The sequence below is a fragment of the Acanthamoeba castellanii genome, assembly GCF_000313135.1.
Source record: "Acanthamoeba castellanii str. Neff unplaced genomic scaffold scf7180000084669, whole genome shotgun sequence".
Taxonomy (NCBI): Eukaryota; Discosea; order Longamoebia; family Acanthamoebidae; genus Acanthamoeba; species Acanthamoeba castellanii.
The window spans coordinates 965052-980282 of NW_004457554.1; the positions used below are offsets into that span (position 1 = coordinate 965052).

Consider the following 15231-nt stretch of genomic DNA (forward strand, 5'->3'; position numbering starts at 1 on the left):
GCCTTCAGCACAGTCGGCGAAATGAGGAAAATAGAGAGAAGAAAAAGCATGTGTTTGGTTACCCTTGGCTGACGTGTGGGGGCGTGTGCGCGCAAACCTTGTTACAACAAGGTACTGCACGAAGCAGATGTCGGCTCCTGGCTCCCCTACGCTGGGTGAGCACTCGCATGGCCGTCGTGGCAGGCCGGCCGCGCCTATGCAGCTCTTCCCGACCTCGTACGTCGATCTTGACCTCGATGATGCTGCACCGCCAGGCGAATCGTTGGCGAGCCCCCATCTGCCCGCGTCACCCCTCATGCCCCTCTCGTCGTCGGTCCCACCGCAACGACCGCTGCACCACCGCCTGATGCGCACCCTCCCCAAACCATGGGAAGCTTCCCATCTGCGGCACCCCAAGCCCAGCAGCCACAGCACCACCTTCTACCACCCCATCATCAGCACCCCATGATGTACCATGGTGGCCTCTCGCCCATCGTCGATGCATCATCGACCCCTCCCACGTCTTCCTACTCGCCTGCTGCTGGCATCTCATCTCCAGGCTCATCCGATTTATTCTCAGCCATGTCGCCCTACTCGTCCGATGCGAGCGGCCAATTCCTGCAACCGGCTACTCATCACCTTCAACACCCGCACATGCCGCCACAATCCTCATACCTCGCTCCTCCCCCGTCGACGGGCGCTGGTAACCTGCTCTCGCCGCCTCACTCGCACGGCTCCCCATACCCTGCTGGACTCCAGCAGCACCAGCAGCAACCCGAACCCCACTTCTCGTCGGTGGAGCAGCCCCAGGCAGGAGCAGCACCTCTGTTGTCCCCTCCCCACTCGCACGGCGCGTTCCCTCCGCAGGCCCACCAGCCAGCGCTGCACCACCACCACCACCACCAACCGCAACTGCAATACACACAGCCTCAGCAGCCCGCACCTCAACAGCTGCCAGCGCCACACTACATGCAGCCCCAACAGCAGCCAGCGCCGCACTACATGCAGCCCCAGGCGGCGCCGCAGTTCTACGGCGTGCCTGCGGCGGGTGGAGGCACGTTCGGGCCTGCAAGCGGCGGGCTGCCGGTGCCGGATGCCTTCGCCGATTCGCCTGCACCCTCTGCGTCCTCGCTGGGTGCGGACTCCTACGAGCCCATATTCGAAGACACACCACCAACACAGCAGCAGAATCCTCAACAGCGCGGCAACGGCGCGGGAGAGGACGACGACGACTACATGGGGCTCTACAACAAGCCGAAGAAGCCCATCCTCCCGCCGATGGAGCAGGCCGGGGGCAACGACGTGTCCTCGCTCTTCGCCACCTCGGCCTCCTCGTTGCGCCAGAGACGCGGCGGTAGCGCGCATGAGGAGGACTCGGCGGTGACATCGTCGTCCTCGAGAAGCCAGCCCGCACCGAAGCCCACCGCGACCCCTCCCGCCAGGGCGAGGAGGCAGCCAGCCGCCGCCAAGCCCGGAAACTGGCACTGGCCGTGGGCGTCGCGATTGGCGGGTCTCCTGCTGCTGACCTACTTCGCCTCTCTCAGCTATCGCCACTGGGAGAAGGTACATTTCACGCTCACCTTGCACCTTCCCCTCAGCCATCTCTTCGACTGAATCTTCTCCCACTTTGCGACGCCAGGATGGATTCGAGGGGCTGGCGGACATGCTGTTCAACCTGCAGATCTTTATCCTGCTGGCGGCCGTGGGGATGCTGCTTCTGTCCCCGACGCTCATTGGTGCGTAGACCCACTACCTCGCCACCTCCTTGCTTGGCGGTTCGAGATTCGATGGTCCAGACGGACTGACGATGGCACCGCAGGCACGTCACTAGTGGTGTTGAGCTACTATCACTTCTCGTGGTGGGCCGATCTTGCCCACTGGCTCATCACCGGGGCCTTTTTCTTCGGCACCGCCGTGCCCGTCGGTAAGAGTTATTCCCGCACGCACGCACGCACGCGCACGCACGAACAAACACCAATCGAGCTTCACACTCATGCCGCCCTCTTCTGCAGCGCACATGTCGTGGGACAACTACTTTGCGATCGCGGATTTGAGCTACCACGTACCACCCACGTCCTCTCGTTATGGTTGCGGCAACTATGCTTTGGAGCAAGAGGGAAGCTTACCATGCCTCCCTGCCCCCCCCCCCAATGCACCAGGCGCTGTTCTTGCCGCTCTGCTTCCTGGCGCTGTACAAGAATGGAGGGGTGAGGTGGCGCGCGGGCTTCCTGTCGATCTTCCTCCACTCGCTGCTCTTCCTCCTCTCGACGACGCACCAGCTCCCGGGAGTGCCCTCCCTCCACGCCTACACGCCCTTCGCCCACAGGAGCGCGAACCTCTACGAGCAGGCCTACAAGAGCGAGAACAGTCCGCCCTACCGGGCCTTCATGGAGCAGGCGCCGCAGCAACTGCAGAACGCCGCTGACAGCCTGGTGCCTCTCCTCGAGCAGCAGGGCATCCACGTCAGTCTCGAGCGTGCCGCACCTGAAGAGGGCGGCGCACTGGTCGTCCCGTTCTACGTCTACTCCATCCTCTGGATCGTCCTGTGCAACTTCGTCTCCTTCGTGCTCCTCAAGCTCCTCTCCTTCATCCTCCTCCAGCGCGGCGCTCAGGGCAAGAAGAAGAAGGCCGAGTGATGATCAGCTCACGGAACACGTGTGAAGAGAGACTCGTTTGTTGTAGTGTGCGAAGCCTTCTTGCTCTACTCTCATTGCTCGTTCTTCTTCAGCCGAGCCAGGAGGTGCTTCTCCTTGCGTTGGCGTACGAGGCCGGCCACCTCCTCTTTCCTCTTCTGCTCTGCCTCTGCCGCGATCCGTATGTCGTCCGTGCGCCGGCGCTGGTCCTCCTTCTCTCGCTCGGCGTCGGCCTTGGCCTGGTTGTAGGTGGCCATCTTCTTCTGCGTGGCGGACATGTCGGACCACTGGACGGCGCCCTGCTGTAGCGAAGACTGCCAGGCCAGCTTGCGCTGCTCTCCTGCGCTCAGCTTGCTGGCCTTGGCCAACTTCTTGGCGTCCTCCAGTCGCTTCCTCTCCTCCCGCACGCGCTTGTCCCGCTCCTCTCGCCAGTTTTTCTCTTTGAGCACCTGTGCCGCTTCCTCCTCTTGCTTCGCACGTGCCTCTTCTTCCGCTCTCATCTGCTCCTCCGCTTGTCTCTGAGCTTCAGCCTGCTGCTCCTCTTGCTGGTTATGCTGCTCTAGCTGGACCATAGATTCGCCGCTGCTGATGCTGCTGCTTAAGTCTTGCTGGGGCGTGTCCTCTGTCTCCTCGAACACTTCCTCCGGGGTATCGTCCTCTGCAGAAGATTGGGGGTTGTGCGCACCGTAAGTGGCCTTGAATCGAGGAGAAGTAATATGGTTGGGGGGATTCGCGTACCGTCTGCCAGAACTGGCAGTGGCTGAACTCGCACCACCTGGCGGGACATGTTACGCCCGAGAAGCACGAAGGCAAACACGCACGCCAGCAGCATTACCACCAAGAGCGCTCTCATCCATACCTCTCTCTTCATCTTGCTCCAGCCACCTACGACGTACCAACAGGCGCTTCATATCTCCTGTCCAAATAAGGAAATGAAGAAAATATTAAAGAAAAGGGCAATGGAAAAAAGCAAGAAACTCGGCCGCGGCCGCATTTCGGCTAAAAGCGTGAGGCAAAAGATGGACGCAGAATGGGGCCAAGAATGCGAATGGTTATCGCTCGGCCCTCTATTCTCCAGTTGTTCGGTTGGACACTCCGTTGGCCGTAGCTGTACTGTATCGACAAGGCAATACTGGCGCCTGCGGAGAGGAGATTTGGGGCTGAGAGCTGTGTGACACACAGCAGTGACGCGTACGAACTATGGCAGTCACGACCCAGTCGAGGACCCAGCACGAGTGCGGTTCACACTCGCCTCCCTCCTCCTCCTTATCGTGGGGCGAGGCGAACATGGCCGACACGGCCTCGCGGCGTCTGCGACGCAGCCTCTCTCACGATCTTACAGCGCCTATCACGGCCCCGGCCGCCGCGCCAGAGCCCGGGCCACTCATTGATCGCCCGCTGTTCAGCTTGACGTCGTCGCTCTCTGCTCCGCTGCTCTGCCGCCGAGTGGTCCGTCCCCCCGCCGGCGCCGTACTCGATAGAGCGCAGTCCGCCAGCGACGAAGAGTTCTCCGCCGTCGGAGCTCCGACATCGGCAGCAACTACGACGACAAAGGGCCGCAAGCACCGGCACCGGCGCTGCAACTCGTTACAAGATGGGCGCAGCAGGCAACAGATCGATGCGCGACGAGCCCACGAGTACAACTCGAGGGAGGGCTCTGGAGGCGCCGGCTCGACGGTGTCGCTGGGCAAGGAGGCGACCAGGGAGGAGGTGGAGAGCTACGTGACGCGGTTGGAGAGCGACATCCGGCAGCTGGAGACCAAGCTCGACGACTTCAACAACAGGAAGCGCAACTCTGCCCAAGGCTGGGTGGGCCTCGAGGAGAAGCGCAACCGCAAGAAGCTGGTCGAGGAGATGAGCCGCACGCTCGCCGCCAGGCGCAAGCGGCTACAGGCCGTGCACAAGCGCCTCCAGGCCGCTGCTTCTCTTCCTCCTCCTTGTGCCACCTTCTCGAGCAACAAGTGGTGCCCCGGCTCCGACGACGACGACGACGACACCGTGCCGCCGGCCAACATCACCAAGGAGCTCTTCGACGCCTGCCTGAAACCGTACGCGTCCCCCCTCCATTCCTTTGTGAGTCGAGTAAACCGTTTCACTGACGCCACAACGCAGGCAGGAGACGTTCTTCGGCCTCCTGCGGCGGCTGCGGGAGCGACAGCTGTCCCTGGACAAGTACTACTACTATCAGGACTGCGAGGGAGACAGCGGCCACGCCACCGACGCGACCACCGATGACGCCTCGCCGCCCGCCGCCGCGCTGCGTTGCCTGGTTGCCTCTCGCTCTCTGCCCATCCTGACCCGAGCGTGCACCGAGCCTGAAGGGAAGGCCGCCCCGATGGTCTATGCCTCGCTCTCGCAGCCTCAGCTCCTCCCGCCCGCGGTCTGCCCGCGACCGCACAACGGCGCCGGTCTCGAGCTGAGCTACGGCGACATTCGCTTCCGGGAGGGGGTCCTGGGCCAGGGCTGCTTCGGCGCCGTCTACCCGGCGTCCCTCCCACACACGGGTCCGGTGGCGGTGAAGATCCTCAAGTGCGGCCCGCGCCAACGCCAGAGCTACCAACGCGAAGTCGCGGCCCTGAAGCGAGCCCTGGAGGAGTGCCCGGTCGCGCACCCGCTGCTGCCGCCGCCGATCGTCCGCCTTCGCGGCTACTGCGCTGAGCCGCACGCCTGCATCGTCACCGAACTGTGCGAGGGTACGACCGACCATGTGTGCGCCTCGCACACTTTTCTCTCGAGGAAGGCCTGACTGATCAATTTTTTTGGTGTTTCTTTATCAGGAGGAAGCATTGAGTCGGTGATACGGCGCAGAGTCAAACTGTCCGATAGGGCGGTCGCGCGAGTGGGTATGCGCGTGGCAGAGGCCATGATTAACCTGCTCGCCCTCGACCCTCCCATCTTCCATCGGTAAGCAACCCACACCCCTACACCCTCATCCTGGCCACATCATTAACCCTTCCCGGGGTCCCTTCTCGTTTCGTGTCATAGTGACCTATCGACTGCGAACATCCTGCTTCGCAAGCCGGAGGACTACGCCAGCGCCTGCTTGGCCGATTTCGGCATCGCTGTCGAGGTCATCGGCGCCGCCGAGACATACCCCGAGGGGGCAGTCAGCACGTCCAAGAACGGCAATCCGCGATATCGCGCGCCAGAGGTCACCCTGACCGGACGCTACAACAGAAAGTCCGACGTCTTCTCCTTCGGCCTCGTCTTGTTCGAAATGATCACCGGTAAGCACGTCCCTCTGCAGTGACGTAGCACTGTGTAGATGAAGATCTAACCATCATCACTATCTCCTCACACAGGCACGGTGCCCTATGCAGAGGTCGAGACCAGGCGCGTGGCACGGCATATTGCCGACGGCCACCGCCCTAAGTTTCCGAAGGGCACCACGGCCGACAAGCGCCTGCGACGTCTCGTCAAACGGTGCTGTCTGCGCAACCCCGATCGTCGCCCCGATTTTACGATCATCGCCCGTAAGCTGGCCAAGGTCTTGGACGCCGCCCAAGACTGAACTCAACTGCATCCCCCTCCCTCGTGGAGGACAGCTGATGGTTTTCATCTCGGCACGAAGGGCTCGTGCGAAACTTGTAACCATCTTGCTTTGCTGATGAGCAAAGCCGAACGTTGTACACAGAAGTCTTCTTCCAATTTCTCTCTCCTGAACTCCCGTTGTTTCCACGCTAAGGCGGTAGATCTCGAGCGAGAGGAGCAGGCGAACTGAGAAGAGCCCGCCGACCACGATCACGATTCAACAGAGGGCGCCAAGGGATCGAACACGTATCGCCAGAGCTTGCGGCCTTCCACTCTTCGCCTGAAGAGAGGAGGTCATGAGTCTCCGATTGCAGTCACTGATGGCCCAACAGAAGCGCGCGCACGTATCATTGGGGGGGGGCATCAATGCGCACCTGCGGACATGCGTTACAAAAGGGAAGCGTTCGACCTCGGTCACACCGCTGTACAGGGTGATGTAGATCACGCCAACATTCAGCAACGTCTCTTCCATGATGCCCTCGCACAATTCGTTCACAAAGTCGTCCACCTGCACCACAGAGAGTGTGAGGCCAGGTGTGATGGAGAGTTGGCGTGTGCACATGCATGCCGTACAGCAAACGAGAAGGTGTGGCTCTGCCCCTCGACGAGCGTGACGCCAGTCTCCGCGACCTGCGTGCTTCCTTCCTTCCGCTTGCCCGTCTGCTTTGCATTGGCGAAATCTGCCAAATACTGTGTGCAAATTCGAAACGAACTTCGTAAAGGGGGCTCCTTTGCAGAGGGGGGCAAGAGCGGGAGGCGTCGTACCGTGGCCTCCCATCGGGCGTTGGTGATGGCCTTGGAGGCACGGACTTCGATTTCGATACGCAGAGGAGCCTCTAGCAGTGCCTCCGTGTCAGGCTCGATCACGGTCCGGGTGAGCACCACGGCCTTCTCGGCTGCGGGGGCCTGAGCGAGCTCCGACGCAGGCGCAGGAACTTCCATCTCGCGAAATCTTGCAATGTTGAGCTGATCGAGAAATGTGCTTTTCTGCTTTGATTTTCTTCTTAGCCCTTGCCGTTGGGACAAAAGGGCGGGAAAACGAAACAGAACGAAAAACTTCAAAGAGCAAAGAGTTTTGTGCACTGTGGTTAATTCGATTCAACCCTGCACATGTCGCAAGCAGCTGCTGAGCAGTTTGCAAGGAGCTTGCGGGTCCTCGACGGCATCTACGCCGAGGTGAGCGGCGACGAACGATACCTGGTCCATTCTTCAACCACACAACACGATTCGTGGATCATCTCCGTGACCGATCTCAGCGAGGGCCTCTGGGAGAAGGAAGTGTTCTTTGAGGAGATGCAGCACCAGGTTCCCCCGCCTCCTTGGCGCCGGTATCCTCTGGCAAAGTTGCTTACTACAGTACTGCATTATACTTGACTTGTGTAATCTGCGCGTGCAGAAGAAGATGCTTGGATTTGGCAAGGAGTCGTGGAAAGATTTTCTCTCTCGGCTGGTGGAGGCGTTGCAGTCGGACAGCCTCTTTGTGGGACTGAACGACAACGAGCAAATGAAGTTCACGGCCTGGTGCTACTGCAACGGGAAACAAATTTCCTACACCTACACGCTCCTACCGGGCGAAACGGACGAGATCAAGTCCAAGGTGGCCGACATGGTGTTTGACCTCCTCGCCTTCGCTCGGCGGAAACGCAAGTCCGAACTAGGTACTTTCCCTGGTCGTCCGCTGTTTTGTTGTCGGCGATCTTCTGACGAACTGCCCAACAGAGGCCCACGAGTTGCTGTCGCAAGTGGAGAAACACAGGGTACGCGCGCGTGTTCTTGAAGCGCTCTCCTGCTAACTGATTGAAGCTGATGCGTTGCTTTTTGGCGAAGCAGGAAGATCGAACAGAGACCACGCTGACGTCATCTCAGCCGTCCTCCCAGTCGTCCTCGCAAACCATGCCCTGCACTTTATCGACGTCCAGCGGAGGAGCCACTTCCTTCAAGAGATCGTCAGGTATAGAGTGGCGCGACAAAGAAGGAGGTTCAGCTGATCGCTGACCGCCCCACCATTCATTCCAGAATCGACGTACGAGATGGCGGAGCCCGCGGCCGTGGCCAATACAGTTCCGAACAAGGCGCAGGCCAAGGGCGCGAAGAGGAAGCAAGGCTTCTCCCTCGTCAACCCTCGCGTAAAGAGGTGCGCGATCGAACATGTGCAACCGAGTCGCGTATTGAAGAATGTTCATCCTCTTCATCACCTCCACGGATCAGGTGGTACGGAGAAAAGGGCGCTCGCATCGGCTCGAACCAAGCACCACCTAACAAGCTCGCGCCTCCCGCCGTTGACGACTAAATCGGGTCCGTTGCTTCCTGTACAAATTAAACTCTCTCTTTCTCTCTATATATTTTCGTACGGTTGCCAAAACTAGGATCTCCTTTGGTGTTAGCCGAACTTGTCCTCCTGGTAGTGGTTCTTCTCCTTGAGCGTCCGAATGTACTGCTCGGCAAGTGGCCGCTCCATCTTACCGCACTTCTCGACGATCGACACCAAGGCATCCTCCACACCCATGGCCATCTGCGTCGCTCTGTATGGTACGTAGGAATGCCTCTGCGGATCAGCAACTGCAATTTCACACTAAGCTCAGAGGGGAGATACCGTACCCGCAGACATAGAGATTGGCGTCTTCGTGGTGGATCAGGTGCCAAATCCGGTCGGCGTTTTGCATCAGCTTATGCTGCACGAACACCCTGCGTGGACGAAAGAGAGAGAGAGAGAGAGCGAGAGAGAGACGTCAACATACAGCTCGTTGGATAGGCGTGCCATTTCTCGGGTACCTCTCCTCCTGGGCGTGGGAGAATGCCGTGACGAGCTGCAAGTTGCCGCGATCGATCTCCTTGGCCAGCTCGTCGCGGTAGAGGAAATCCTGGTCCTGATGGTAGCATCCGAAGTAGAGTACCGTGCCGCCCAGCATCTTGCCTTCGTGGTCGTGGAGGTACGTCCTATCTTGCACGAATGCCTGATGCCACGAGATCGTTCAGGCCTCCTTCTGAGACACTTCACTTCAGAGCGAGAGCGAGGAGCATAGGTACCCTGAACGGAGCCAGACCTGTGCCGGCGGCGATCATCACAATGGGGTGTGACGAATCGGGCAGCTTGAACAAGGAGTTCTTCACGAAGATCGGCACTCTATCGCCGACCTCGACGCGATTGCACAGGTAATCGGAGCACACTCCCCGGTGCAACCGGTCCGCGCGCGTCTTATGCTGCGTCAGGCCGACAGTCAGGTGGATGTGCTGAGGATGCACTCGATCGGAGGAGGAGATGGAGTAATAGCGGGGCTGGAGCGGAGGCGCGAGCTCGACGAAGCCACCCAGCGGAACATCGATCGACGCGTAGCGGTTCATGACGTCCAGAAGAATCTGCTCCTCGTCGACCATGCGCTTGACCACCTCCTGTGGACAAAGAAAGGGAAGCGCATCAGACTTACTGCCCTGCTGGGTGCATCTACCACCACCACCACTCTCCCCGCACATACGTTGTCCGCTATGACTGACTCCAGCTGCTCTTTCTCTGCAGGCCTTGCCACGAAAGGCAACAGGCTGGAGAGGTGGGCCTTCTTGAGGGGCGCCGAGAGGTCGGCGTAGTGCGCGAGGTACGTGCCGAGTGTGCACGGCGTGGCAAATGGGAGTGTGACTGGTGGGATAGTTGTCGTCGCAGGTTAGACGAGCTCAGGACTGGTTGGCGATGTGAGGTGAAGAACGAGCACCTTTGGTATCGGGCTTGACGTTGAAGTCCATCACGGTGTCCAGCGGAAGGCCCAACCGCTCAGCGTACTGAGTGACCAGCTCCGGATGGTTGCGAGGAAAGACGCCCAGGTAATCTCCGGTCATATAGCTACATTGAATGCGCAGTTAGCGTGTGGCACACACGCGAGAAACGAGAGAACATGAACGAGCATGTACCGCATGTTTGGCGCGTTACTGATGTCCAGCTCAATGTGCTTGCAAGATCGCGTCGACGTCTGTGTGTGCAGCTCCACTCTGTGGCACCCGACGAAGAGAACCGATCCAAGTCACGTCAGCGCACCAGACGGGGTTGGCTTGTCCAAGAAAGAGCTGGGTACGCACTTCGTGAGCAGAGGCGCAGGATAGGGATTTCTGATGTCCACCGCTCTGGTGGGATCGAACGGCCTACTTGCGGCGAGTTGCTTCACATCCGTACGCGGCAGCACCTTCAACGAGAACAGCTTCTCCTCTTCGACGGCGGCCGCAGTTGTCGTGCGTGCTCCCACATCCTTGTTCTCTGACGCCGAAGAGGTGTCGTCGAGCTCTTGCAGCTTGGGGAAGAGCTTGTCCACCCATTCCTCGAAGTTGGTCTCGATGTCTCCATTGTCGTCACCCTCACCTGCGAATCGGGGCGCTAAGGTGAGCGACAGTCGGCGAGTGTGCCCCACGAGATGGGAGAGGTACCTCTCTCCACGATCTCCTGCGCTCCCAACTCCAGCATTCGCTTCTCCACCCACTTGGCTGCAGCTTGGTACCGCGCCGGATACGTCTGGCTCATGCCTATGTTGTGCAGGGGGGGCGTGGTTGTCAGTTGCCAGCGCAGGCGGCGGGAGCCAAGGCGCCAAGCACCACGTACCGAGACCGAAAACGGCGAAGCGCAAAGGTGAGAACCTGCTCTTGTCGTCTTCCCGCTCATTCGCTTTTAGCCACTCGAAGAAGCCTTTCGCGTTGTCGGTTCCCTCACCCTGCCAACACGTGGCGGTGGTGGCAAGAGTCAACAACAAGCCAGCGTACAGACCCCACACATAAGCGGGGGAGGGGTGGCTCTTACCTGACCAAACGTGGCTTGGACGAACACGTACACCTCAGAAGGCTTGCCGAGCATGTCCGCCTGCCAACCAAAAGCCGTGAGACACCGTTAGCCTCTCCACAATAACAACACTGTTCGGAGCGATAGGGCGGCACGCACGGGTTCGAACTCCTCCAGGTCCACCACCCTCGCCTTGATGCTCTTCTTACGCGCCATTTTGCCCAGCTGCTGCGCAAAGCCTTTGGAGGGGGAGGGGAGGGCGGCATATTAACAATCAACAAAGCACCAACTACTGCAACAGGTGCGCGTGCGGGGGAGGGGGGATACCCATGGCTGTGCCCGTCTGCGACCCGAACATGACGTTAAGGTTCACGGGAGCGGCTGCAGGAGGTACTGCCCTGTACCATCGCTGCTGCTGCTGCTGCAGGGTGGGAGGGGCGAGGTGTCTGCTGCTGTGTGCATTCGCCAATCGTGGCGGAGTCAAAAGTTGGTGTGCTCGTCTCTTGGCTGATCGGAACATGTTCTCGTGTGGGGGAAGGGTAAAAGAAGCCAAAACCGGTTGGCGACCACGACGCAGTTTGGTTCGGTCGTGCTGAGGGGATGTAAACTCCGGGCCGCGAGATGTCACGGACGTTGCATGTGGTCTGGACTTTTCAACGCTAATTGCCTGGCAACAACCAATGGTAGAAGCTCCGGTCCAGCTAATTTCTAGTTCTTTTCCGACAGTTCTTCAGCAATTCCAAGCGGTTGGAGGCCGCCCATTGGGTCGTGGAGGATTGCGCAACCCATTTTTTTTCCTCCCACAGGAACTTGTTCCGCACAACGCAACACACCCCCACACACTTAGCCATGAAGCGACTCCAACACTCCACCGCCCGCGCCTCGGCCGTTCTTCGCACTTCCTCCTCCGCTGGCGTTTCTTCGCGCCGTCTTGTTGCTTCGGGTGCCCAAAGTTTGACTACCTCGACGCGTGCGACTGCGCTCACCAGCCGAGCCCTGCCTCGTATCGCGGGCACGCGAGCTCTCCATGCCAGCGCCGGTCTTCGCGCGGCCGCTGCTGCCAACGCCGCAGGGGCGCCCGACATGTTCTGCTTCCAGTGCGAGCAGACGAGGGACAACAAGGGCTGCATGACCGTCGGCGTGTGTGGCAAGACTCCCGAGGTCGCCTCCCTGCAGGACCTCCTCATCCACGCCACCAAGGGCGTCTCCATCTACGCCAAGGGAGCCCGTGACCTTGGTACGTGTGCCACACATCGCAACTTCTTTCCCATCCAACAGCCGTGCGTCGAGTTGGAATCTCTTGCTGATGACGATGAACGATGATGCTGATGGTCTTCTTCCCTCTTTGCATGGCGATGAGTACAGGAGGCCTCTCGGACCGCGAGGTCGACAACTTCGTGCTGCGGGCCCTGTTCAGCACGGTGACCAACGTCAACTTCGACTCTGCCCGATTCAACGCCTTCCTCAAGGAGGCCTACGACATGAAGACCCGCGCCAAGGCCCTCTACGAGAAGGCCAAGGCCAGCGCCTCGCCTGCCGCGCTCGCCAAGGCCCAGGCCGAGGAGCAGCAGGAGGACCAGTGGCACCCCACCGCCTTCAAGTTCCACTCGGTACCTGCCTGTCCCAGAACCTCAACGTTCCGCCAATGACGATGAAGTTGATGCATGATGAGCTGGAGTTTTGCTGACGTTGGGTGTGTGTGTGTGGTGCACAGGGTATGAGCCTCGAAGAGCTCGAGGCCGAGGGACATCGGGTGGGCGTGCTCCAGAGGCGGGAGGTCTACGGCCCGGATCTGTCCGGTTTGCAGGAGATGGCCATGTACGGACTGAAGGGCATGGCTGCCTACGCCGAGCACGCGTTCGTGCTGGGTCAGGAGAGCGACGAGGTGTTCGCCTTCTGCCACGAGGCCCTCGCCAGGCTGAGCCGCAAGAATGAGCAGACACTGGAGGGTCTGCTGCAGCTGTGCCTCGACGTGGGCAAGGTGAACGTCGAGGTCATGCGCCTCCTCGACCTGGGCGCCACCACGCGCTACGGCCACCCCAAGCCCACGCCCGTGCGCACCACCGCGGTCAAGGGCAAGTGCGCCCTCATCTCCGGCCATGACCTGCGCGATCTCGAGGAGTTGCTCAAGCAGACCGAGGGCAAGGGCATCAACATCTACACGCACGGCGAGATGCTGCCCGCGCACGGCTATCCGGGCCTCAAGGAGAAGTACCCTCACCTTGTTGGTACGACACCGTCCTGGCACTCTACTACTACTACTACTATCACTACCACTGCCACTGGGGGCAATGGGGTCATTAAGTCTAAGTCAGCGACACTGACCGCTCCTCCTTCCAGGCAACTACGGCGGTGCCTGGCAGCAGCAGAAGATCGAATTCTCGAGCTTCCCCGGTCCCATCCTGATGACCACTAACTGCATCATCGAGCCCAGGAAGAGCTACAAGAACCGCATCTACACCCGAAGGTGCGCACTCAAACCGTCCCATAGCAGCCGAGCTGGGGTTGCATGTGAGACTCACAGTTTTTTGCGAACAGTGTTGTCGGTTGGCCCGGCGTGACGCACATCCCCGACTACGACTTCTCGGCCCTGGTCGAGCAGGCTCTGGCGATGGACGGCTTCGAGGAGGACGAGCCGGAGAAGAACACGACCATGACCGGCTTCGCCCGCAACACGGTGCTGTCGGTGGCCGACAAGGTGGTGGACCTGGTGAAGAGCGGCGCCATCAAGCACTTCTTCCTCATCGGCGGTTGCGACGGTGCCGAGGGCGAGCGCAACTACTTCAAGGAAATGGCCCTCAACACTCCCCAGGACACCATGGTGCTCACGCTGGCCTGCGGCAAGTACCGGTTCAACAAGTTCTTCGACCAGTTCGGCACCATCGGCGGCCTGCCCCGCATGCTCGACATCGGCCAGTGTAACGACGCCTACTCGGCCATCCAGATCGCGTCTGGTCTGCAGCAGGCGTTCGGCCTGAAGGACATCAACCAGCTGCCGCTCTCCTTCGTCATCTCGTGGTTCGAGCAGAAGGCCGTGGCGGTCTTCCTCACCCTGCTCCACCTCGGCATCAAGAACGTCTACCTCGGACCTCAGCTGCCGGCTTTCGCCACGCCCGCCATGCTCGACATCCTGGTCAAATCCTACGGCGTCAAGCAGATCAACAACGTGCAGGCCGACATGAAGACCATGCTTGCGCGCCCGTAGTGACAAGTCAGTTATTGGTGACCAAAATGATAATGTAATGTTAAAAACAACCCAACAATACCGCGGCCTAAGGCGTCTTTCTCCCACGTTCTTCTCCAAGAGAAGCAGCACAGCAGGTTTGTGATGACATGAGCAGTTCATTGAACGCCGAGGACAGGAATAATGAGAGGGATGAGGAAGTTATCATGATGTTTTCCACCAGTTCAATCCCAAGCTAAACTGGACGAATCGTCGGCGAGCGGTTTCCAGCAGGCTCCCGAGTGTGTTCAGCTCCGAGAGATGGCCCATGAGACCTGGTCCGCTTCCGTGAGAGTTGTCGTAGATGAACTCGTTGGTGCCACAATGCGGATGGCATCCGTCCTCTCCGATGAACACGAAGCGACGCTCCACCTTGTCGATCACAATCACATACTCGCGAGCGTGATCCATGTGGTGCACGTGCGTGACCTCGAACCTGTCCCTCTGGAGCCGCTCGTCAGGCTCACCCTTCGGCTTCATCGCCGAAGCACGATAGACCATCAGCTGCAGCTCTCCGGACACATAGTTCCCTTCTCCTTCCCCGTCGACGTTGGCGTCGACGCCAGCTGGTCTCTTCTGGCCGGTGATGAGTTCGAAGCGCTCTTCCGTAGTTAAGGGATCGAAGCGCCACGGGCCGACGGCGACGTCGAGAGGAGGCAGCGGAGCCACTCTCCCGCCTTCCCCGGCTCTCCTGTCCAATGCCTTCGCTCCTCTGCCACGACCACTTGTAGTAGACAGGTTCATGAGCGGTAGTCCTTCATCTTCCTCGTCCTCTTCATCGCCATGGCCATCCTGACCGGCGCTTCCTCCTTCGCCACCAACTGTACCGGGCGGAGCGAGCGCGTCGAGAAGACGACGGCCACGGGCGACCAGCGACGGATGCACCTTCTCGTCACAGATGTATGTGGCTTCGGTCGAACCGACGAACCGGTGCACGGTCGAGGGATAGCCCGACCCGAACTCGGCGAAGTTGTCCCAATCGAGATCGAAGTCGCCTGCCACCTCAACTTGATCATCTGTTTTTGCTCCTCGCGCTCCAGTTGGATTATCCAACAGGAGGGGAACACTTCTGTGTTGTTTTAATATTTATTTTATTTCGTGTCTACAACAAT

At 59.8% G+C, this 15231-nt stretch overlaps 7 protein-coding genes and 1 pseudogene across 7 annotated transcripts; 4 read left to right on the forward strand and 4 right to left on the reverse strand.

Annotated features, from left to right (window-relative positions):
• Window positions 1–447: 447 nt before the first annotated feature.
• Window positions 448–2615, forward strand: ACA1_117270 (uncharacterized protein; the record flags this gene model as incomplete). Its single annotated transcript, XM_004342315.1, has 5 exons — window positions 448–1542; window positions 1619–1715; window positions 1799–1903; window positions 1992–2041; window positions 2139–2615. The coding sequence occupies 5 exons, from the start codon at window positions 448–450 to the stop codon at window positions 2613–2615; spliced, it is 1824 nt and encodes a 607-aa protein (XP_004342364.1).
• Window positions 2616–2686: 71 nt separating this feature from the next.
• ACA1_117280 (uncharacterized protein) lies at window positions 2687–3444 on the reverse strand (the record flags this gene model as incomplete). The annotated part of the gene is made up of 2 exons (XM_004342316.1): window positions 2687–3270; window positions 3351–3444. 2 exons carry the CDS (start codon window positions 3442–3444, stop codon window positions 2687–2689), a joined length of 678 nt encoding a protein of 225 aa, XP_004342365.1.
• Window positions 3445–3899: 455 nt separating this feature from the next.
• On the forward strand, window positions 3900–6123 carry ACA1_117290 (protein kinase; the record flags this gene model as incomplete). The annotated part of the gene is made up of 5 exons (XM_004342317.1): window positions 3900–4660; window positions 4725–5305; window positions 5390–5516; window positions 5598–5839; window positions 5915–6123. 5 exons carry the CDS (start codon window positions 3900–3902, stop codon window positions 6121–6123), a joined length of 1920 nt encoding a protein of 639 aa, XP_004342366.1.
• Window positions 6124–6353: 230 nt separating this feature from the next.
• Window positions 6354–7085, reverse strand: ACA1_117300 (uncharacterized protein; the record flags this gene model as incomplete). Its single annotated transcript, XM_004342318.1, has 4 exons — window positions 6354–6423; window positions 6518–6651; window positions 6717–6833; window positions 6909–7085. 4 exons carry the CDS (start codon window positions 7083–7085, stop codon window positions 6354–6356), a joined length of 498 nt encoding a protein of 165 aa, XP_004342367.1.
• A 168-nt stretch (window positions 7086–7253) lies between these two features.
• ACA1_117310 (uncharacterized protein) lies at window positions 7254–8433 on the forward strand (the record flags this gene model as incomplete). The annotated part of the gene is made up of 6 exons (XM_004342319.1): window positions 7254–7448; window positions 7540–7801; window positions 7863–7900; window positions 7974–8094; window positions 8160–8277; window positions 8352–8433. The coding sequence occupies 6 exons, from the start codon at window positions 7254–7256 to the stop codon at window positions 8431–8433; spliced, it is 816 nt and encodes a 271-aa protein (XP_004342368.1).
• Window positions 8434–8523: 90 nt separating this feature from the next.
• Window positions 8524–11416, reverse strand: ACA1_117320 (FAD binding domain containing protein; the record flags this gene model as incomplete). Its single annotated transcript, XM_004342320.1, has 13 exons — window positions 8524–8665; window positions 8742–8828; window positions 8916–9097; window positions 9171–9533; window positions 9617–9774; window positions 9848–9975; window positions 10044–10121; window positions 10209–10485; window positions 10551–10646; window positions 10723–10831; window positions 10918–10977; window positions 11056–11135; window positions 11224–11416. The coding sequence occupies 13 exons, from the start codon at window positions 11414–11416 to the stop codon at window positions 8524–8526; spliced, it is 1953 nt and encodes a 650-aa protein (XP_004342369.1).
• A 329-nt stretch (window positions 11417–11745) lies between these two features.
• Window positions 11746–14101, forward strand: ACA1_117330 (hydroxylamine reductase; the record flags this gene model as incomplete). The annotated part of the gene is made up of 5 exons (XM_004342321.1): window positions 11746–12133; window positions 12262–12506; window positions 12611–13124; window positions 13237–13363; window positions 13435–14101. The coding sequence occupies 5 exons, from the start codon at window positions 11746–11748 to the stop codon at window positions 14099–14101; spliced, it is 1941 nt and encodes a 646-aa protein (XP_004342370.1).
• Window positions 14102–14284: 183 nt separating this feature from the next.
• ACA1_117340 overlaps window positions 14285–15231 on the reverse strand; it is a 1552-nt pseudogene continuing 605 nt past the window's right edge.